Source organism: Oryctolagus cuniculus, chromosome 14, assembly GCF_051225735.1.
Source record: "Oryctolagus cuniculus isolate XC-2025 breed Fujian yellow rabbit chromosome 14, ASM5122573v1, whole genome shotgun sequence".
In the NCBI taxonomy this organism is placed as follows: domain Eukaryota; kingdom Metazoa; phylum Chordata; class Mammalia; order Lagomorpha; family Leporidae; genus Oryctolagus; species Oryctolagus cuniculus.
Genome location: NC_142880.1, coordinates 52,320,722 through 52,345,979, shown reverse-complemented (window position 1 = coordinate 52,345,979; position 25,258 = coordinate 52,320,722). Strand labels below are relative to the sequence as shown.

At 37.4% G+C, this 25,258-nt stretch overlaps 1 protein-coding gene across 1 annotated transcript in view; it reads left to right on the top strand.

The window, feature by feature from the left end:
- LOC100343059 (cadherin-10) overlaps positions 1–25,258 on the top strand; it is a 160,564-nt gene that overhangs the window by 47,467 nt on the left and 87,839 nt on the right. Inside the window, exon 2 of the mRNA XM_017344663.4 lies at positions 13,075–13,429. Coding sequence (XP_017200152.2) covers positions 13,199–13,429 — 231 coding nt within the window. The 5' untranslated portion in view covers positions 13,075–13,198. The remainder of the gene's footprint in view (positions 1–13,074; positions 13,430–25,258) is intronic.

The following is a 25,258-nucleotide window of genomic DNA, read 5'->3' as shown; positions in this document are numbered from 1 at the left end:
GGTCTTTTTTATGGAGAAACTTTTCATTTAGTAACATATATCTTCTCTAGGGTAAAATTCTAGGTAATTTGACAAATGCGTACAGAGAACATTTTTGTCTCCCTTCAAAATGCTGTTATGTTACTTTGTAGTGAGTAGATCTCGGTAGTCACTGATCTGTCTTCTAAGTTTACACCTTTATTTTCGCATAGAAATTTCATAATATGCTATACATTATTCTGAGTCTAGTTTCTCCCCCGTAGCATTTGATACTTATTCATGTTTTTGCATATATAAATAGTTCATTCCATTTTACTGACAATATACTCTGTCATTATATGGACATATCCATTCAAAATTTAGGTTGCTTTCAGTTTTTGATGATTATGAATAAATCAGTTATACCCATTTTAACAAAGTTTTATGTGAATGAGTGCTTTTAGTTTTCCTGCACATATACATAGAATATGAAGGATGAGGCTGGCGCCGCGGCTCACTAGGCTAATCCTCCACCTGCGGTGCCAGTACACCGGGTTCTAGTCCCAGTCGGGGTGTTGGTATCTGTTCCGGTTGCCCCTCTTCCAGGCCAGCTCTCTGCTGTGGCAACGGAGTGCAGTGGAGGATGGCCCAAGTCCTTGGGCCCTGCACCCCCTGGGAGACCAGGAGAAGCACCTGGCTCCTGGCTTCGGATCAGCGGGGTGCGCCAGCCGCAGCGCGCTGGCAGTGGCGTCCATTGGAGGGTGAACCAACGGCAAGGGAAGACCTTTCTCTCTGTCTCTCTCTCTCACTGTCCACTCTGCCTGTCAAAAAAAAAAAAAAAGAATATGAAGATGGATCAAATGATGAGTGTATGTGTATCAATATAATAAAGCATAAGCATTTTTGTATTCTAATGAGGAAAGTATAGTAATTCCAATGGCTCTACATTCCTGGAATGCTTAATAATGTCTTCTAGAAATAGTATTCTAGCTATTTTCATTTACTGTAGTGATATGCCTTGCGCTTTTTTAAAATTTTAAATTAACTTTTAACAGATACAATATAGTTCATAGATACAATTCAAAGAATATAATGATATTAACTTCCTCCCTACCTCCCTACCCCCCTCCCTTCTACCCTTCCTCCTTCCCCCTTTACTTATTTTTTTAGTTTTTGAGATATCATATTTTAAAATTACATTACAGTAAAAAGGCATATTATTCCACCAAATAAGAAATTTAACAAGGGAAAAGCAAAAAGATTTTAGTAAAGTGGGAATATAGGCAATAGTTGTGTATAATAATTGAATGGGAAATGGTCATTGTGGTTTTAATTTTCAGATTTTCATTACGCAAAGAAGAATGATGCTGGGAATCTTTTTATGTGATTGTTTTCAGTGCATTTTCCCTTTTGAAATGTATATTCAAGTCTTTGGCTATTTTTAATTGGATTTTTTGTTTTCACTTACTGTTTTATGTTTTTAATTAAAAATATTTGAGAGAGAGAGAGAGCGAGAGAGAGACTCCCAAATGTCTACAAAGGTTAGGGATGAAACCAGGAGCTTGGAACTCCGTCTAGTTCTCCCACCAGGTGGAAGATCTCCATTTACTTCAGCCATCACCACTGCAGAGGCTGCAGTCAGTTGCTGGAGCTAAGAATCAAACCCAAGGACTCTAATGTGGAATATGGGCATCTTAATCAGTAGGCTGAAGGCCCACTTAAATTTCTTACTGTAGTATATAGATAAATATTTTATCACATAAGTATTTTACAATTACTTCTCTAATTTTATGACTTGTTATTTTATTTTATTATTTATTTATTTATTTGACAGGTAGAGTTATAGACAGTGAGAGAGACAGAGAGAAAGGTCTTTCTTCTGTTGGTTCACTCCCCAAATGGCTGCAACGGACAGAACTGAGCCAATCCGAAGCCAGGAGCCAGGAGTTTCTTCCTGGTCTCCCATGAGGGTACAGGGGTCCAAACATTTGGACCATCCTCCACTGCTATCCCTGGCCACAGCAGAGAGCGGGACTGGAAGAAGAACAACTGGGACTAGAACTGGCACCCATATGGGATGCCGGCGCCGCAGGAAGAGGATTAACCTAGTGCGCCACGATGCCAGCCCCGACTTATTATTTTATTAATGTCACCTTTTAAAGAGCTTTTGCTATTATCAAATCTATGAATTCTGATTTTATGATGATCTATTAGAAATATTTGCCAACTGAAAAATTGTCTCCTATGGTATCATTTTTTAGCATATATGGTGCTTTAATTAAAGACACTAAAATCTTCTCACTAAATATATATTGAGAAACATTGCAGCATATTTTTAGCCTGCTGGTTAAGATGCTCACCTCCCATACTGGAGTACCTAGGTTCAAATCCTGGCTCCAGCTTTCTGCCAATGCCAGGAGCCTGGAACTTCACCCAGGTCGCTCTTGTGGGTGGCAGGAATCTGAACACTTGGGTCATCTTCACTGCTTTCCCAGACGCTTTACCTGGAAGCTGGATCGTACTAAGTGGAGCATCTTGGACTTGAACTGTGCTCATATGGGATGCCGGAGTTGTAGGCAGCAGCTTAACCCTCTGTGCCACAATACTAGCCTCATCCTTCTTATAATTATGTTTTGTTGAACTGATGTCAAGGTTATGTGCCTTTATAAAACAGGGTGGGAAGTGTTTATGATATAGAGAAATGGATGGAAGGGACTCTGCTTGGTTTGTGTTAGAATCCAAAGATAAAAGGGGTAGATTGAACAGAGTGCTCTTTGTAACTAGAGCTAAAGAATGCGGAGTCCTGAGCTTCCTCATCACACTATTTTTTCTGGTTTTCATTCTGCAGGTGTTTCATTTTTACCTCTGATAGTTGTCCTATCCCACTCCTCTATAAAAATTGAGATCTTATAGATTTTAGAGTTTCGTTATCAGATGAAACAGCTATAATACAAGATGTATGGGGGCTTGATCAACAGCATATATTTTAGAAAGTGACTGTATGCGTTTACAGAAGACATTGGGAGCAATATTGAATGAATACAGGAAGCCTTCATTATATAAAATTAGGCCTTGTGGCATTTTCTTCCCTTTGATGTCTCATTCTCATTCCACACCTGATTTGTGGGAGCATGAAATAGAAAATTCAGTCGAAGGAAAGTTACAACGTATTTTCTGTTTCTCTCCCACCTCGCCATCTGCCATAATGTGCTACTATATATATAAATATATCCCTAGATTGTGGTGGGAGTCAGGAGAGCAAGTTAAAATGAGCTCAAAAGGGAGTCTTTCCTTTGATTAACTCAGTCCAGTGAAGGTCAGCACACACACATACACACACACACACAACAGCAACAACAGCGATAAATGATATCTTTCCCCCAGGTGTACAGTGTCTGTTCTGAGGGATAGATAAAACCTGAGATCCCCTGTAATTAGAAAATTCAGGAGGTATCACTTAAACATAGACAGAGGTAAATGACAATAAAAAGCATACTAGCTATCCAAAGGAGCTGGGACATGCTGAGGAGCACTCTGCTTGAAATAGTATTTTGTAATTAACTGAATGAACTGTGGTGTGATAGTCTAGAATTTAGATGTGCTTCTTTGTTCCTGGCACCAACGGCAGCCTACTAAATTCTTACTGAAATGATGACTCTCTGGTTTCCACAGTAATTGTGACACAGTATAGGTCAAGTATCTAATTATTGCTGGGCCATTGCATGATCTTTGTTAATGTCTGAAAGCTCATAAATTTCATTGCCTTCAGTAAGTGTAGATTTTTGTTGTGGTGATTTGTTTACTGTTACATTGCATTCAGGCACCAAATATTTCACTTTATTTGTAAATGCTAATGGTTAAAATAATTAAAAGGAATGATTTCCCTGTTGGTGTATGCATAATGAAAATTTCCGGACATACATGTACAGATACCAGAGTTTGTTAAAGTGAGTGATCATTAAATGAAGCACAGGAGGCTGTATTTCAATTGGAGTTACAAGGTGGAAAGCAGGAGTATGACTAGTCAACTCAACATCAGGGTTTGAAATAAAAGATGTTGGGTGAATAAAGTGCTATCTCCATGCTTTTAAGGGAAACTAAAAAATAATTTACTGATTCAAACTTTTTTCTACTGATATATTATTTTAAAAGAAAAAAACTATTTTTTTTTTGACAAGCAGAGTGGACAATGAGAGAGAGAGAGAGACAGAGAGAAAGGTCTTCCTTTTCCGCTGGTTCACCTCCCCATTGCTGGCGCACTTCGGCTGGCGCAGCGCTGATCCAAAGCCAGGAGCCAGGTGCTTCTCCTGGTCTCCTGTGCGGGTGCAGGGCCCAAGCACTTGGGCCATCCTCGACTGCACTCCCGGGCCACAGAGAGCTGGAGTGGAAGAGGAGCAACCGGGACAGAATCCGGCGCCCGAACCGGGACTAGAACCCGGTGTACCGGCACCGCAGGTGGAGAATTAACCTATTGAGCTGTGGCGCCAGGCAAAAAAAAACTATTAAATCTTTGTTCTCGAGGTGATTTGAATAGCAAATTTATACTGTGTTTCAGACCAAATCCAATCTTTGGAATGTAGATGTGCACAGGAAATTTCAAAAGCATTTTGAGCAAACCGTCTTTACATAGAATTTAGTGCAATGTATTTATTCAAATATGTCCTTGGTCTGCAGTTTGTAACACTTCTCATGACATCAGAACTCTCCTGCTCCTTGTGAGTCTTTCTTTGTACTCAGCAAACTGTAAGCTAACAGGGATGTCTCCTGGATAAGAACATTGAAGTGTAAATTTTAATCCTAATAACATCTATTCATTACTAAATTATGCAGATTTCAGAACAGTTCATAGGGAATCTGGTCACCCAAGTTATTTCTGCCTATGACACTAAGTGTTTGAGACTGAACAACTCACATAATATTACTCTTGAAACGATTTCCATTCCTGTCAGATTAACTCATAGGAGAAGAAAATCTATTTCTGAAGTGGGTTCAAAAGTCCATGATTATGTTTGCTGCTAACGTCTGGACCAAGTAGCTTCTTTATCCATTACAGTAGGCACAGAGCTGAGGGCCCTTCCTGCTTTTAGGAACCAATTAAAATGTTTTCATCTCTTTTAGGATCAGAGAAGACAATGGGCTTTTTTTTTTTAGAGGAGATGAACTTTAATATATATTTTTACTATATGTGTTTTATATGAATGCAGTTGTAAAATATTTTCCTTCCTTCCTTCCTTCTTTCCTTCCTTCCTTCCTTCCTTCCTTCCTTCCTTCCTTCCTTCCTATCGAGGAAAAAGTTCATTAAGGCCAACTGTTAAGCCTCAGAAATGTCACAACTCAACCTGGCTAAGATAGACAAAGTTGTGACTGGAAAATTATCTGATATTTCAAACAGGGCTGTACCTAAATTTAGGTTTGAACTTAGTCATCTTAAGGTTGTCATACAAAGTGAAATTAATTTCTTTAATATATATGTTCCTCTTCCTCCTCTGGAATTTGACACATTCTTTTAAATTGCACATTCATGACTTATTTATCACAATTTATGGAACATAATTCTACTTTGTTGTGTTGTCACAACCCCTGCATTTTCTGGTGTGTGTGTTTGCACATACAGTACTCACTCATATGGATATTCCTTTTTATTTATTTATTTATTTATTTATTTGTCAGATAGAGTTAGACAGTGGGGGGGGGGGGGAGGGAGAGAAAGAGAAAGGTCTTCCTTTTCCGTTGGTTCAACCCCCAAATGGCTGTCACAGCCAGAGCTACGCTGATCCGAAGCCAGGAGCCAGGTGCTTCCTCCTGGTCTCCCATGTGGGTGCAGAGCCCAAGCACTCGGGCCATCCTCCACTGCCCTCCCGGGCCACAGCAGAGAGTGGGCCTGGAAGAGGAACAACCGGAACTAGAACCCGGCGCCCATATGGGATGCTGGTGCCACAGGCAGAGAGAGGATTAGCAAGTGAGCCACAGTGCCAGCCCAGCGTATGGATATTCTAATCTTCCTTTCGGCCATGATTTTCCTCATGAGATGGTTCAGAACACGCGTGTTTGGATTAGGTACTCTTTTCACGTATTCCCATCGTCAGTGCTTAGATGGTGAGATCCATTTCGGTTTTGACCAGTTTGATAGTTTTCATACAGAAGAATTTATTGCACAGAGGTAGTGCTCATAGACATTGTTGACAGAGTAATTCTGAGCCTCAGTGACTTCATTTATAGAATGAAAAGTCTATGCATACTGCTTTAAGAAGCAAAAATAAAACAAAGGTTTGCTCTGCAACTGGATCATTGAGGTACTCACTGTTTTATAGCCTAATACTTCAAGTATTAACATAACTAGTAGGAGTTTTTGGAGTATAAAGTCTATACACTGACATTCATACCTTTAAAAATTAAAATAAGTATTCAAAATGATGAAATAAAATTCATATTGTCTTTTTATTTGGGTGAAAACTAGAATGAGAGTACAATTTAGTATTCAGCCAAGCATTACAATAAATAGAAAATAAATTGCTATCTAGCCCCTTTCAAGGAAATGAAATTGCAGCAAATGTAATATTATTCCAATTTTATATTTCAACTGTGATACACAATTTAATAGAAAATCATATTCTAAACCGGCGCTGCAGCTCGCTAGGCTTGTCCTCCGCCTGCGACACCGGCACTCCAGGTTCTAGCCCGGTTGGGGTGCCAGTTCTATCTCAGTTGCTCCTCATCCAGTCCAGCTCTCTGCTGTGGCCCAGGAAGGCAGTGGAGGATGGCCCAAGTGCTTGGTCCCTACACCCGCATGGCAGACCAGGAAAAAGCACGTGGCTCCTGGCTTCGGATCGGCGCAGGTAGCGACCATTTTGGGGGTGAATCAATGAAAGGAAGACCTTTCTCTCTGTCTCTCTCTCTCACTGTCTAACTCTGCCTGTCAAAAAAAGAAAAAAATCATATTCTATGGATGGGCCTCCATATAGAGATAAAATAGGCTATCTATAAGTGATATTTTTAGTATTGTGCAAATATTGAAGCATAATTAGAATTAAAAATTAATGCTGATTTTTTTTCTACTTCTTTTACTTATGCCTGATTATCTCACAAATAGATGCCACAAAGATATGTCTTATAATTACTGTGCTTGTCTTCATGTAAATAACTACATGTATACTTTGATCTTAGATTATTTTTGAGGGCAGGGAGGGAGAGAGAGAGACAGAGAGAAAGAGAGCCATAGAGAGGCAGACAGAAAGAGCTGTCATCCACTGCATCACTCCTTCAATTTACCCGATAACCAGGCCTGAAGCAGGCTAAATTTGGGTTTCAGGAACTCAGTCCAGGTCTCTTTCATGGGTACCAGGAACCTATTCACTTGAGCCACCTGCTGCCTCCTAGAGTATGCATTAGCAGAAAGTTCAAATTGGGAGCAAAGCCAGTACTCAAACTCAGGCACTGATATAGGATACAGACATCCCAACTGGTGGTTTAATCACTGGACCAAATTTCTGCCCTTTACAGAGATTTTTAATGGCCAATTTTACATCTTCTTATGTTTGCAAAACATAACGTCACAATTTTTGCATTTTCAGGTGTAACAGCAAAATTACTTCATAATACAATTAGTTTCAGTTTCGTGCATAGTATGCACATAAATATACTAGAACATACTAAACTGTCTTGATTTATTCTACACACTACACACTATTTATTAGTAACTGCGCAGAAGGCCTTCATAGAAATAACTTAGAGGACAAATTATCTTTAATGGATTCTTTCAGCTTTTTTCCTCTGATGTTCTAATAATGAATTTAGAGAAAAATGACAAACTGTCTTGAGTGACAATTCCAAACAAATTCCCAAACTCTCCCTCCCATCTCTTCACTCATTGTATTACAGAAGCAGTTCAAGTCCTGGATCAAAGAAAATTGGGTACCAGATGGTTTTTATCTGAACATCTTTATGTTACCCTGAGAGCATTCTTGCTACCAATTTCCAAATAATGAAATAAATCCTTGCTACAGTGGAATGAGACTTCCAGGAATCAGCAGGTGTAATGTCACAGCTGCACTGGCATTGCTAACTTGGTTGTGGATCAGGTTACATCTGGGACTGTCACATTTGCTATTGAGTTAAAAAGGTTATTGAGAGAGCAGCAAGAACTCTTGGATGCTGCTCTTCAGCCTATTAGCAGGAATCTTAGAGATAATGGCCACACCAAGTTTGTGCCTCATTAACCAATGTGTCTCTTTACCCCTGCCATATGCTTCACCCACTCACTGCTGTAAATTTATATGGGTTATGTCTGTTTATGCAAATTCTCATGTGAGAACGTTAATGTCTGGTACAACTGTAAAAGTGCATTACCAGTTTGTGTGCAGGTCACATTCCTAGAGACTAAAACTAATTTCAAGCAGTTTTACTTGAAGGGGAATTTTAATCTGAGAAGAATAAAAAAGACCAGAGCTTCTTCAAATTCTTTCAGCATTAGTGAAAATCCTAGCAATGTCTGATAACTTACCTGGGACTAGCAAATCTTTGTGCTGAATATCTCTTTCAACAATGATAAATTGATTACTTCTTTGGTTAATATCTTAATGTAAGTTTTGTCATGTTAAATACAAGTAGGATATAAGTATAACATGGTTTAAATGATTTTTAACATGTCTCTTTATTTGAAGGAAAGAGAACACATTTCCTTCATACTGAGAAATTTTAGAAAGAATAAGTCTATCAAATTCAAAAATATTGATTAAGCACTGTTTGCATCACTATATTGCTAACTTCACATGCAGGATGTAAAGACCCTGTTTTAAACTTATTGCCTAAATAGAAAAATGCATGCAAAATACTTAAAATATAGTTATAAATATTCAATATAGAATTATATATTTTCTAAAACATTAGAGCACAGTGGATAATGTATAATGAACTCTTGGAAAAATAAGATGAAACGTATGGACTCATTATTTGAGTCTTTAGTGTAATGCTTTGATTCAATGATCTCACAGCGTACTTTATATTAGATGCATAAAATGATAGCAGCTGAATGTAAAGGAACTATTTAGTATGCATTGACTCATTTTAATCACATAAACACACCTGAAAAATGTCCCTTTATTTCTCCATGTTGAAATTTCATTAGACTCTACTGGTTGTACCAAACTAAAAGGATGAAAACTGCTCACCGTTCAGGGCTTAGTTTTGGTCTCAAAAATCTTTTGCATTTTCTATGACCGTTATAAATGGTAAAATTTCTTGTTTTAAAAATTGCTGGTGCATTAAGATCCTAATCAACATAATCAATTGACTGAAGAATGACTAATTCTTTTTATTAGCCTAAAATGGATTGTAGGTTAATTGATCAGCTGTGATGTGTGGAGACTTAATTAGTAACTGAGATGTGCCAAGATGCCTATTATATTGTATTCTGTGATCTGCTGTTCTTGGCTGCCTCTGTAATAAAGTTAGCAGGTTATTGAGAAAATGGTGTTTATTAAAAGGATTTCAGAATAATGAAAACCCTACGATGGTAAAAATGAAATAAGATTCAATAAAGAAAAGTGCTTCAAAATCTGTGTGTAAGGAAAACCAAAACTGATTCCATTAAAAGGAGAAAAATTGTTGTAGTGTGCGTCACTTTGAATAAAATATCTTCTCTGGTAAAAAAAAAAAAAAAATCCAGAGAAAGAGTGAGAATGATTAGAAGGCATGTTCTGATCTTTCCATTGCAGGACCCTTGTATTCCATTTACCCATCCTGTAGTTAGGCAACCTCTCCAGGCTCTGACGCATGAAACAAGAAACAGTTGTAAACACATTCTGAGGATGAGTGTAGATTTGAGGGAGGCCTACGAGTTTGTTGCTCACTGCTTTTCACAAGGACAGAATCTGTCTGTCCTCCCCAGACCTGCTGAATGATTACAAGATTTTTAGAGTTGTGAATGTACAATAAAACTGAGAAACATTGATCTAGAGGAAACCTGGGGATTCAGAGAGTTAATGGATGATTTAATAATTCTTTAATTGTGATATGATATTTGAAGTAAATTATATTTGAGATTGGAATAAAGAAATGTGATTTTAAAAACATTTCTTAAAAATTAAAAATATCAACTGAAAACTACATTATGGAATTTTTGTTGATTTTTAGTATTTTCATTCCAAGTGATAGCTAGCTTTGGTCTCAATTTGCTTAAATCCTTTTAATTGTATTTGTTTATAATCTCAAACACATGGAATTGCCTTATGTACCTTATATTATAAAATTTAGCTTTTATTTTTATCATAAATAGTCCTACCTATTCAGAAAGGCTCTTTAATGAGCATATCAATTACATAATTCAAGAAGCAGTTACTGATAGATCTGCATATACCTAACAACGTGCTATTCTCTACTGAGGGCAGTTTAATAAGGTGAAGTCCTCTGGGCCTTATTCCAAATTATACATTATTAAGGAAGTAGTTTATACACACAGAAAGGTGCACATCAAAGTTGAAAAAAATAGAAAATATGTGAAATCAATTTAAAGCAATTATATGGTTCCAGATATTGGAATGAAATATGAAGTTCAGATGTTATCTTCCCAGTAGAAGTCATATTCAGAATTTAATTGATTTCAGCCTTGGTGAAGTGGGTTTGGAAAATTAATTTAACTAACACCCTGTAGGATATATTTTAAATAAGAAAGATTGAGGTTATGAAAACATGTTAGGAGATATTGCAAGCTATTTTGCATGGAATGATGATCCTTTAATGTAGTATAGTAGTATATTGAATGTGAAAATAAAAAGACCTGAGCATTATAAAGAAAAAATGTATTATATTGAGTGACCATATAAGATGTATAATTGGTTAAAGGAAAAATATCAAAGATACTTTCTAGTTTGAATCAGGTTACTGGGAGAATGATTATTCATGGTATTTATTACAGTGCTGTTTGATGTTTCTTATAGTTCTCATTTTTGCTTACTCTTGTCACTAGTTGAAGTAGTTTTGTCAAACACTTTTTAGGTAAAATACATCTGATTGTTTAGGTGGAATTCCAATTATTTACTAAAACTTTTGCAGATAGTCTTCAACTACTCTTTTCCAAAATATTGGTGACTTATCTTTTTAACATTACTGATGAAGTTAAAATTATATTGACAATGATAATCAATATAGAATATAGTTGATGGCATTTTTTTAATGAAGAAAACAGAGAAATGAAATGAAGGTGAGTGTGGTCTTAGTAAATTTTGAAGTTTTTGTGGAAGAGAGAATAAACCAATGGCTGAACTCTCCCCTGCCCCTGAGAACAGTGTAAGATCCTGGAGAATGCCCTAATACATGCATACAAACAGGCACTATTTATTTTTTTTAAAAGATTTATTTATTGATTAATTGATTGATTTGAGAGAGAAAAATATTCCATCTACTAGTTCACTCCTCATTTAGCCTCAACAACCAGGAATGAGCCAGGCTGAAGCCAGGAATCAGGAACTCCACCTGGGTCTCCCACATGAGGTTCCAGGACTCCTGTATTTGGGTCATCTTTCACTGCCTTCCCTGGCGCATTAGTACTGAGCTGAGTGGCATGAACTGACTTGCATTTCAATTGGATTACTTAGAAATTTTGTTGAGAAAACAGTGGTACAGAGAAGGATGGAGAGCAGTCAATAGTGTGGGGAGCAACTCGGACTAGACTAAGTTACTGGAATTAAGACTTATTCTATGCATCTGCTCTCCCACAATATGGCGCTGGGAGAGGAGTAAAACAGCTTCTACACAGCTGCCTCCAGTTCAACCAATAAACTGTAGGACCTGCTCCTGATTGGAGGAGAGCAGCGTACTCGGCGTGTGGGTAGCAGAGTTGGGATTGGTGGAAGAGGACTATAAAGGAGGAGAGAGACAACATGCACCAGGAACATCTATCTGAAGGAACACCTGTGCAGCCCCCAAGAGAGCCGGCAGGCGGTGTGCCGCTCCCCCGCGGAAGTGGGGAAAGTGGCAGGGGGAACCGCCCTTCCACGGAGGTGGAAGGGTCGGTAGCCAACCCGGGAAGAACCAGCAGCAAACCCAGGGAGGGCCGAGCAGACAAAAGAACAACGCAGGGTCCTGTGTCGTTCCTCCACGAAGAGGGGGAGCGACAAATAAGATGTTATACAGTCAGAGTGAGGCATTATGGCATTCTCTACTAGTCAATGGCAGTAGCAGTAGCGATGTTTCCAAAAGCATAGACTGTGCAAAGTTATCACAGGTGTTGCTGACACCACCACACATCTTCCTACCCTGTAGTATTAATCATATTACAAATAGACTCACTCTTGTAGTGGTGTTTTCTACTTTAGGATATGGAATTCCACAGACCAAACTAACAGGTCTTCAATTGAATTACTCCTGTTTTTATTTCTCTTATTTTATTCTTGCCTTTACTTGAAACACTAAGTAGGATTAAAAAGTAGAATTTATCCCAGTGATTTTTTTTAATTAGACAGGCAGAGTTAGACAGCAAGAGAGAAAGAGAGACAGAGAGAAAGGTCTTCCTTCCGTTGGTTCACCCCGCAAATGGTTGCTACGGCCAGTGTGTTGCGCCGATCCGAAGCCAGGAGCCAGGTGCTTCCTCCTGGTCTCCCATGCAGGTGCAAGTGCCCAAGAACTTGGGCCATCCTCCACTGCCTTCCCGGGCTACAGCAGAGAGCTGGACCGGAAGAGGAGCAACCAGGACTAGAACCTGGAGCCCATATGGGATGCCGGAGCCACAGGCGGAGTATTAGCCAAGTGAGCCACGGCGGCGGCCCCCCAGTGATTTTTTTTTTTAATTTAAAAATAATTGCATTGTGGAACAAAATACATGATTCATATAGTTAATTTAAATGGATTACATCTCCATGATATATGGTATTACAATAACTGAAAGGTAAAAAAGATAACAGTGTCCCTTGAAAAACATTTGAAATAGAATGTATATAATTCTGCTCTCCTAAATTATAAACATCTCAGTAGACAACTCATGTTTCTGCAACATCATTAATTTATAAGAAGTAAAGAAAAATAAATATTTTGGTTGCTAATATTAAAGCACTTTCAACTTACAGTAACAAGTAGCATTCACAGTATTATCAACTGACTTTATTTTTATTTGCTTGTTTGAAGCTTTTGGAAACATGAACAAACCATCAATGAAATGTTGGAAACCAGTTGAAACACAGTGAAATTCAATCCAGTACATAAAGACTGCTTTCTCTTCATCCACTTGGGATTTATCAAGAAGTGAACTATGACAATACATCAATTTATGCTACTGTTTCTACTCTGGGAGTGCCTGCCACATTTATGTTCTCCGGAGATAACATTTAGAAGGACTCCTGTGCCGCAGCAAAGAATTTTAGGTACACGGGTACCAAGGAGCGATGGCAAAATCCTGCATCGTCAAAAACGTGGTTGGATGTGGAATCAGTTTTTCTTATTGGAGGAATATACAGGATCTGATTATCAATATGTAGGCAAGGTAAGTATTAATGAAATGGGAAGTGTTTAAATTCTTTGTATGTCCTACTGAAGAAGGTTAAAGTCCATCATCATGATGATCTTATTGATTCTATTCTTGAGTTATCCATAATACACTATTATTTATGAAACATAGATTCTACTCTGATAAACTATGGAATGAACATAAATGATAAATCCAAGAATACATTGGCTAGAATTAATTCTGTCAAAAATTCATAAAGAGATGCTAAAAATTGTAATTTGATAATTTATATTGAAAGTGGTAGAAAATTATTTATCATTATTGCTATTTTCATTATAATATTTGAATTACATATATACATATGTTTTTGATACTGTCATGAAATGCACACACACATACACAAACACTGGAACTGTTCAATAATGGAGAAATACTTATTTAAAGGGATAGTCTGGGCGGGGCATTATGGCGCAGTATGGTAAGCCACTGCTTGCAACACCCACGACCCATATTGGAGTGTTGGTTCAAGTCTCAGCTGCTCTAATTCAGCTCCGTGCTAATGTGTCTGGAAAGCAGCAGATGATGCTCAAGTACTTTAGTTCCTGCCACCCAGAAGGAGATTCAGGTGGATTGTCAGGCTGCTGGCTTTGGCCTGGGCCAGCCCTAGCTGTTGTGGTCATTTGGGAAGGGAACTAGTGAATGGAAGATATCTCTGATTTTTTTCCTCTCTCATCAAGCTGCCTTTCAAATGAATAAATAAGTCTTTAAAAAGATTGATATTTCATAGAGAGAATGAGAAATGAAGTAATTAAAATAAGAACCAAGGGTAAAAAATAGTTCTTACTTATAATAACAGTAATGCCAAATACTTTATTTTTCTTTAGTCATAGTATGGATGAGTTTATGTAAAGGAAAAACAAATAAGATTAAGAGGTCAAAATACCTTACTTATTGTGATATGACAGAAGATTAGCTTTTATTTTATGAGCATTTATTTTATGAAAACCTTTTGAGAGAATGCATTTTCATTTAATTTAAAACACTTTTTTATCTTTAGTCATATTCTGATTATTTCAGTACTTCCATCGTTGCAAGAAGGAAAAGATGATATCAAAGGTTAAAAATCAGACTGAGTAGAAGGAGAAGCAACCAAAGCAATCTCACCAGGAAACACAAAGCAGCAGACTCAGCACAAGTAACTCTAATTGAATTCTTAAGAACACAGGGAGCAGGTAGATTGTGTGGATGCTGCTAAAGGAAATGTTTGGTTTATGAAACCAACCATATAAAAATATAGTAGAAATCTAGGCCATAAAAACAAAAAGAGTTTTCTTTTATTCTTCCAGGACAAAGCAATTGGTAGATTGATTTGCATCTATTTTCTTTCACCTAGTCCTCCATGAGTATTTAATACGTGTTGGTAAGTTGAGCTATGATTACACCTTATACTCTATTGTGATAGTCAAGCTACTTTTTACTTGCTTTTTCTGTTTTCTTTTCCCTTATAATATCAATACCCTGAAATCAAGACTTGTACTTCTTATCTCTCCTTGTCTATAACTGTTAGAGCTTAAACACTTTAGCTGACTGTATTAACATGAGTCTTATTCAATTGAATTCCCTCAGTCACTTGGTGCCACACAGCTCTAAGAGAAAAGTAATCTAAAATTTTAAATCACTGTGAACAATTAAAGCTTGTAGTTAAGATACATGAAAATCCTTAAAAATTCATGGAAACAGTCCATTATGAAAAATAAGCATAAAAATATTTTTACACCAAAACAAACTTATGATTCCATTTCCCAAAACTTTTTGAAGCACTTTGCATACATCTTGATTTATAACTCAAATTTTATTTTTGCTATTGTGTGCTGTAAAAGCTAATCAGGAAATCTTTAAGATAGGTTAAGGACTTTTGGAACGTATTCACCAGTTGCTTTCCATGTAATGTGTGCAAATCTAACAAGAAAAACAGAATTTTACTAGATACTTATAGCATTCACACCTCCCTGAATCTACTTTTAAAAATTATTTGTTCACTGAGAGAGAGAGAGAGAGAGAGAGAGAGAGAGAGAGAGATGGAATGAAGGAACATGAGAGGTAGTGAGAGGGAGAGGGAGAGAGAAGGAGGGCGGTGTGGGGGGGGAGAATGTGAACTCCCATCCACTGACTCATTGCTCAAATGCCTGCAGTGGCTAGGAGCCAGTACTCAACTTGCTCTTGCACATGAGTGGCAGGAACCCAATTACTTGAGCCATCACCGCTGACTTTTAGTATCTGCATTGACAAGAAGCTGGAGTCAAGAAGCAGAGCTGAGTATCAGACTCAGAAACTCTATTGTACGGATGTAGGAGTATTAACTGTAACAGTTAATAGAATCTAATTTGAATGGCCAGTGTGTCGATTTTTTCAAGTCCGTTTTGTAGTTTCTATATTTTTTATGCTATGACCTGTAAAATAGATATTTAAAGAAAGTTTTGCCTGTAGCATTGTATTCTACCAATTTCTCATTTATATTTATGTTGCATTGATTACTTACACCATTAAAGCGTTATTTTATATATAAATGTGCAGGTTTATATATGACAAAAGGCAAGCTCAACATATGTGGGGAATTCAAAATTTCATGGAAAAATGGAATTAAAAAATAAAGTTTATTTAGTGTCAAGTTGGGAATCCTTGCATTTCATTATATACATTCCCCTGAGAGATTTTTAAAAGATGTATTGTTATTTATTTGAAAGGCAGAGTTAAAAAGAGAGAGAGGGGGGAGAGAGTGAGGGAATGCTTTCATGTGCATATTCACTTCCCAAATGGCCTTAAAGGCCAGGGCTGCACCATGCCTAAGCCAGGAGCCAGGAGCTTCATCCTGTTCCCCCATGTGGTGCTAGCAGGGGATTGAATCAGAAGTGGAGCAACCAGGACTGAAATGAGCACCCATATGGCATGCTGGTATTGCAGGCAATGGCTTACCCCATTACTCCACAATGCCAGCCCCTCTTCTTAATTTTTGGAAGATCATTTGTGTAATGCATTTATTTTTTATGTCAGAAAAACTTGCTTTTTAATTCCATAATCATTAACTCTTTGAGGTCTTAGTATAATATTTTAATAAGCATTCATCATATTGAACCTACATTGTGGTTGTTATATTTTCCTCATGAAATATAAAAACTTAAAATCCCCCACATAGTCCCTCCAAAATTATTTATAATGTATTTATTACATAGTCATCCTTACTTTCAGAAATGTCTCTCACTTTTTAGTTTCTTTAAAAAAGGCAATGATATTGATGCTATTTGTTTTAAGGTCTCCAGGTTGGTATACATAGGAGGAATATGCGCTTTAAAATAGCCAGATGGGAACATAGAGACCAACATCTCACTGTGGCAGGTAGTATTTTGGTAGCTCCGAATAGCAAATGAATGAATTACACTGATGGGATGTTCACAACACAAGAAAGAATGCGTACAGAAAGGAAGAAAAATTAAAAAAAATATACCCAGCGCCAACTAGATCATATAAAGAATAGCTGTGTAGAGTTTCTGAGAGAAAACCCACTGCTGCTCATGTGGTCAGAGCAGAGAAAAGCTAAGGTAAAGCAAACATCTGAAGATCTGAAGACCTAGGATGCAAAACTGTGTCTGCCACTATTTCTCTTTCAAGTTAGCAAACTTATTATGGCTTTCCTTTTTAATCTATGAAATCAAACAGCATGATAGTCTTCAAAAAGAGGCCATGGAAATATGTGTTATGAAAAAACTATGCTTGGATTTCAAAAGATTTTTGTACCAAAATCAATTCGTCTTTTAAGTCCATTTTATGAACTTTTCAAAATACTCTCATCTGTCTGTGTATTTAAAATATTATTATATTATGAATGCAAAATGGATTGTATTTTAAATCTCATGTGGAAAAATAGAAGACTAAATGGGTGTTTATGTGTGTGTGTATGTGTGTGTGAGAGAGAGAGAGAGAAAGAGAGAGAGATGGAATGAGGGAGAGAGATATCAATGAATTATTTAGGTCCTAGGCCCAGTGATGAAGTTTCATTGCCAAGATGCCTTTATTTCATTACAAAACAAAGTCAAACATAATGAACTCAAAGTGTTTCTTCAATTCTCAATGACTAAGAAGCATATTCCTCTAAATCACCCAAGCGCAGAGATTCTAAAAGAAGGTAGTTTATATATAGTTTTTTTTTTCTTTTCAGTGAGCTAATCATAACACTGACCTTTAAGAAATTTGCTATATACAGGAATTTAAGAAGTGTATTGAATAACAAATATATAGGACTTTCCTATTTAACATGTTCCCCTTTGTTCATCTTCTAAAGAAAGAGTTTCAGCAATTAAACTTCAAGAAACGTGCTTTTGAGCTATTATCTTCATATTGTAATCTTTTATAAACATTTAATATTTTCCCAATTTAATAATTGAAATACAGTGTGGTTATAAATTCCTGGTTTTGATTAGTTTAGTGTCTTTTTACATGTGATTTCCAATCGCAATTTTCTTTTGCCTGGTCCAGTAGTCCTGAACAGATCATTTCAATTTCTTGTCTTCTATGTCTTCAAGTCTAAAATAAATATTGACCTTAAAGATTATACAACTTGAATTTGCTTTTAATGATAACAAACACTAGTCTAACCAAGTTACTAACTTTATTTATTGCACTAACTTGGATGGTTCTGTCTAATAAGTAGTCTCAACATGGTGAAAAACATGCAAAAAATTGATTTTATTCAAAATCAGAAATTGAGAAACATCTCAAAACACCCAAAAATGTAATAATGTAAGCAACAACCACAAATCCAATTCTGGGTCAGTATAGGAAAAACAGTTCACTGCAAGAAATAAAATATTACATATAAGTATGTAATACGACAACTGTGTAGAACTTCTTGATAATAAAAACATAGACATCTCAAATATGTAGTAAGAGCTTGGCCTTTAAACCTTTCTAAATTAGTAGCATTTCATTGATATTCTTCCCTAAATGCTGAACACATTTGGTACAAAAATTGTCAAATTGTTTTTTGTGATTCTTGTTGAGTTCTCAATTGCTTAGCATTCCTGAAAAATCGAAATGCATATTCAATTATGTCTTAACTTCATATCTTCTTTCCCTAATAATTTGATCCCTCAGAAGGCTAAAGCAATAGTGATGGCATTCCATCTTCTTTTACCTAGGATTCCTTTCTCATCACTAGTCACTTTATTCCTCACAGTTCACAATGATTTTGCTTTTCTATAATGTACAAAACAGGACACTCACCTCACCTTGAGTAGTTAGTGGAAACATTCTCCCTGCCCCAATTAGGTTTGTTTGTTTTCAGTTCAGAAGCAGCTACTTCTGTTTGCATGAGCATTATCTGGTCACTTGGCTTTTGAATATTTCAGTTAATAATCTCTGACTCTATATTCTTTCATGATGAAAGATAATGGAATGAGTCCTATATTTTGCAGACTATTTAACTCTACATCTTTAGTGCTTTTGTATTTGTCTGTGTTCCTTGAATGAATGTGATGAGTTCTAAGTATCCTTTGTGGATGACTCTATCTATTGGTAGTTTTGCTACCCAGGCAATATTTGTTTCTTTGGTTTTTGCAACTTGGTGATTATGGTGGACTTGCTACTGATACCTAGTGGGTACTCACCAGGAATGTTCCTAGGAGTCCTTCAATTTGTGGTGGCATTGTGGAGTCACACCAGTATCCCCTATGGGCACTAGTTCGAGTCCCAGCTGCTCTGCTTCCTGTTGAGCTCCATGATAATGGCCTGAGAAAAGTAGCAGAAGATGACCAAATTGCTTGGGCTGCTGCCACCCATGTGTGGGACCTAGAGGAAGCTCCTGACTTCAGGCTTTGCCCTGACTCATCTCCAGCCATTGTGGGCATCTGGGGAGTAATCCAGGGGATGGAAAATCTCTATCTCTCCCTGTTTTAATGCAACCCTGACTTTCAAGTAAATGTATAAAAAAACCCTACAATTCATAAGACAGAACACAGTTTTTCAATTGTCAATGTCAATATTGATGAGGTTGAGAAATTTTCTCCTAGATCTTCTGAATTTTCCAGATTTTGTTTCACTTTGACGTATAAGCTTATATTTTTTCCATTTATAATAATAGGGAACAGACTGCCTGTTAGTGTTCCCAAGAAAATTGTCAAATGTTGAATGTAAAAAAGATAAAACCTATCCTGAAATAAAATTATCAGATAATTGTGAAATTGAAAATGCCTTTAGACTAAAGGATCTAATCTATATCCATATATCTATATCAGTGTACTACTACATATGTAGGTAAAGATCATTCCATCCAACAGCAGTAAAACACACACTTTTTAAACACAATATCAGTAAAAGGAAGGAAGTAATGACCAGAAAATAATTAAATAAATATAGGATGGAAACATAAAAGAAAAGATCATTGAAATTTAAAGCAGATTCTTTGAAACCATAAAGAAAATTCTAGATTGCAAGAAGACTCAAATAAATAAAATCAGAAATGAAAGAGAAGATATAACAACTGATACCACAGAAATACAAATGATTATAAAATATGAAGAATTATGCACCAACAAATTGAAAAACCTTAAAGTAATGGATGAATTCCTAGAAATATAAAGACTACCAAAGCTGAATCAATAAGAAAGGAAATCTGAGCAGACTACTGATTAAGGCATCTTAGTAAAAAATTTTAAAAAGTCTCCCACAGGAGAAAAATCCTAAGACCAGATGGCTTTACAATTAATCTACAAATTAAAATAAATCTATAGAACTTCCAGTCATTTTCATAGAAATTAAAATACAATCTTAACATCTTTAATAGGACTACAAAATACCTCAAATATTCCAAACAATCTTGTGCAAAAAGAACAAAGCTGGAGGAATCACACTTCTTGACTGCAAAACTATAATAATCAAAACAGCATAATATTGGCATAAAAACAAACACACTGACCTGTGGAATCGTATAAACAGCCCAGAAGTAAACCTATATATTTATGATGAATTGTTTCTCAACAAAGTTGAATAGAGAAAAGACAGTCACTTCAATAATTTGTGCTGGGAAAACTGGATATCCACAAGCAGAAAAATGAAATTGGCCCACTCTTAAACCACTAACAAAAATCAACCCAAAATGAACTAAAGATTTAAATAAAAGTCCTGAAACTGTAAAACAACCAGAAGGCAACATAAGGAAAATGCTCTAAGATATTGGTTTGGGAAAAGATTTTTTTGTTCTGACCCTGAAAGGACAGGCAACAAAAGCAAAAGTTAACTATTGGGATTGTATCAACATAAAAATGTTATGCACACAGCAAAACAATTAAGAGTGAAGTGACAAGGCACCAACAGGGAAAATATATTAAGAAGCTATGAATCTGATAAGAGGTTAATGTCCAGCATATATAAAGAACACAGACTCAATTAAAGGAAAAAATCAATTAACAATGAACAGAAGGGTATATACATGCTTCTCAAAAGGAAATATACAAATGGCCAGCAGACATATGAAAAATTATTATCAACCATATATCCTCAGAGAAATATAAATTGAAAATGTAATGGTTAGACTGATTCTTGTCACAATTCTAGAAGATAATAAGTGTTGGTGAGCGTGTGGATAAAAGGATACCCTGGCAAACTACTGATGGGGATCTAAATCAACACAGCAATTATGTGGAAGTGCCTAGAAAACCAAAAATAAAATTACCCTGTAACACACTCACCTCATTTCTGTGTATATATACTGAAATAAATTGAAATATACGTGCTATACTGGTATCTTCACTTCCATATCTAATTGCTATGATACAGGAGCAAGCTACGTCTCCAACATCAGACGAGTGGATAAAGAAAATATGGTATATAAACACAATGGAATACTATTCAGCTTTGTAAGGGAAGGAAATCTTGTAATTTACAATAATCTAGATTAACCTAGAGGATGTTTTGTTAGTAGAAATAAGATAGACATATAAACACAGCTACCACATAATTTTACTTACCTATAAATCCTTAAAAAGTTGAGCTCATATAATATAAAGTAGAATGATGGTTACTAGAGGGTGGAGGAAAGGACCAAATGGAGAAATGGGTGATATTTGGGGCCAGCGCTGTGGCGTAGCGGGTAAGGCCGCCACCAGTGGTGCCAGCATCCCATATGGGCGTCAGTTCGAGTCCCAGCTGCCCCATTTCTGATCAAGCTCTCTGCTATCGCCTGGGAAAGCAGTAGAAGGTGGCCCAAGTCCTTGGGCCCCTGCAGCAGCATGGGAGACCTGGAGGAAGCTCCTGGCTCCGAGCTTCAGATCAGCACAGCTCTGGCCGTTGCGGCCATCTGGGGAGGGGACCAGCAGATGGAAGACTTTCTCTCTCTCTCTCTCTGCTTCTCTCTCTTTCTCGGTGTAACTTTGACTTTCAAATAAATTTAAAAAATGAAAAAAAAAAAAAGGGTGATATTAATCAAAGAATACAAAGGTTTACTTGGACTGGAAGAATAAACTTTTGTGATCTATTACACTGAATGGTAAATACAATAATTAATAATGCATTATGTAATTTAAATGACTTAAATAATCTTAATTGCTTTATTGCAAAGAAGTCTAATTTGTGGGATCGGCGCTTTGGTGTGGCAGGTGAAGTTGCCACCTGTAGTGCCGGTGGTGTTGGCATCCCATGTCAGGGCTGGTTCAAGTCCCAGATCCTCCACTTATCCAGCTCACTGCTAGTGCACCTGGAAAGGCAGCAGAGAATAATTCAAGTGCTTGAGCGCCTGAATCCATATGGAAAATCTAGTTGTTTCTACTAGCTTCCTAGAGGAAGCTGCTGGTTTCTGGCTTCAGTCTGGTGCAGCTCTGACCATTGCAGCTATTTAAGGAGTGAACCAGTGAATGGAAAAAAATCTCTCTCTCACTTCTTGTCTCTCCCTCTCTCTCTATGTAACTCTGCCTTTCAAATAAAATAAAAACAAATCTTTAAAAAATAGAAAAAGATAAGTTTGTGAGCTGATGTAAATATGTATCAAAATATTACGTTGTACCCAATAAATATATGCAATTATTATTTGTCAACTAAAAATAAAATTTAGGGTTTGATGTTGTGGCACAATGGGTTAAACCACCACTTGTGATACCAGCATCCCATTTCAGAGTACTATTTTGCTTTCAAAACAATTCTTTAATAATGCAATGGGGAAGCAGCAAGTGAGGGCTCGGATGCTTAAGTCCCTGCCTTCCAGGTGAGTGACCTGGATGGAGTTTCTGGCTCCTGGCTTCAGCCTGGTCCAGCCCTAGCTGTTGGAGCCATTTGGGAATAAACCAACAGATGCAAGATCTCTAAGTCTCTCCCTCTCTCTCTGTCATTCTGTCTTTCAAATAAACAAATATGAAATATTTAAAAAATACAATAAAAATTTAAAAAGCCAAGATAAATGACATTCAGTATGAGATATCCATGTATAAATAGTGACCACAATCATCCTCTTTTTTAATTTTCTTTTTTTAACTTTTATTTAATAAATATAAATTTCCAAAGTACAACTTTTGGATTATAGTGGCTTTTTCCCCCCATAACCTTCCTCCCACCCGCAACTATCCCATCTCCCACTTCCTCTCCCATCCCATTCACATAAAGATTCATTTTCAATTATCTTTATATACAGAAGATCAATTTAGTATATACTAAGTAAGATTTCAACAGTTTGCACCCACACAGAAACACAAAGTACAAAGTGCTGTTTGAGAAACCTGCTGAAGTGAAATGGACACCATGAGAAACAATGACTTGATCAGCCCTTGTCCTGACTATCGAGGAACAACTTACTACTTTATTCCTTTTAGTATTTTTTTGTTCTACTTAATACCTTTGGTTGAACTCTTTGATTAACACAATTATCCTTAGGTGTTTAAATTTAACTGAAAAGTGATCCCCATTAAATATTTTCTTTTTAAAAACATTTTAGTTAAGTTTGAAGGAATAATACCAACAGTTCCCATAAACCACTCACCTCACTTTTCCTCTTATTAACATCTCATGTTATTCTTTTTTTTAAAGATGTATTTTTTTTTATTTTTTTGAAAGAGTTACACAGAGAGAGAAGGAGAGGCAGAGAGAGAGGTCATCCATCTGCTGGTTTACTCCCTCAATGGGCCGCAATAGCCTGAACTGAGGTGATCCTAAGCCAGAATCAGGAACTTCTTCCAGGTCTCCCAGCTGAGACTTGAACCGGCGCCCACATGGGATGGTGGCACTGCAGGCCGCAGCTTGATCACTACACCACAGTGTCGGCCCCTCATTTTATTCTTTCTGGTAGTACTTACTACATATGTTTCCTATACTCTTCTCCAAAATTAGTTGCATAACACGTCATCTAACATTGGGGTAATCCAAGCTGTGGGGAGCAATCCGGACTAGCTGAGTTACTGGAATTAAGACTTATTCTATGCATCTGCTCTCCCACAATATGGCGCTGGGAGAGGAGGCAACAGCTTCTACCCAGCTGCCTCTCACCAACTTGACAAGCTGCAGGACCTGCTCCTGATTGGAGGAGAGCAGCGTACTCGGCGTGTGGGCAGCCGAGTTAGGATTGGCAGAGGAGGACTATAAAGGAGGAGAGAGACGGCATGCATGGGGAACACCTAAGGGGAACATCTAGCTGGAGGAACACCTGTGCAGCCCCCGAGAAAGCCGGCCGGCGGTGTGCCGCTCCCCTGTGGAAGTGGGGAATGTGGCCAGGGGGAACTGCCCTTCCACGGAGGTGGAAGGGATAGTAGCCAACCCGGGAAGAACCAGCAGCAAACCCGGGGAGGGCCGAGCAGACGAAAGAACAGCGCAGGGTCCTGTGTCGTTCCTCCACGAAGAGGGGGAGCGACACAAGCATGTGTGTTGTAAGTTCACTTTAGGACCTTCAGACAGCAACAACAACAAACCACCATACCACATATTCACTCCACTCCACCTCCCAATGCCTACTCTAGGAATTCCTGGGAAGCCCGTCTTTCTCCACTGTTCTTTTCTCCCCTTGAGTTAACCTAGATATGTTGAGTTTTCTCACTTTTTCTTCCCCACCAAAGACTGATTTTCTTCATATTCATCTTCTGTGTTTACTGCTTTCCTGACTCTCCCACAAAGCATCTTTTTCCTGTTCTTCAGTTACTTGCTTAGTGTCTTTTAAAATACACCAACGGCAAAAAAAAAGGAAGACCTTTCTCCTTGTCTCTCTCTCTCTCACTGTCTAACTCTGCCTGTCCAAAAAAAAAAAAAAATACACTTCTCCCTTGAATTTATTTACATCAGGACATGTTGTTTTAGATGAGAGCTAAATATGAATTTGCTTTCTAAAACATATTCTTTAGAACTAGTTAGGCCAGTGATTTCAGAAGATCTGTTGACAATTGGAAGTAGATGGAGAAAGACTTTGATAACAATGAAAAAGACGGGGCCGGCGCTGTGGCATAGCTGTTAAAGCCGCCGCTTACTGTGTCCACATCCCATATGGGCTCCGGTTCGAGTCCCAGCTGCTCCACCTCCAATCCAGCTCTCTGCTATGGCCTGGGAAAGCAGTGGAAGATGGCCCAAGTCCTTGGGCCCCTGCACCCATGTTAGAGATGTGGAAGAAGCTCCTGGCTCCTGGCTTCAGATAGGCACAGCTCCAGCCATTGTGGCCAATTGGGAGTGAGCCAGCTGATGGAAGATTCTCTCTCTCTCTCTCTCTCTCTGCTTCTCCTTCTCTCTGTGTGTAACTGTGGCTTTCAAATAAATAAATAAATAAAAGTTACATTGTGATTTAATTCTTTAAAAAAAAGAAAAAAGACTCAAAATTTTTCTTTGCCAACTTTAAGTTTGGATTATCTTTCC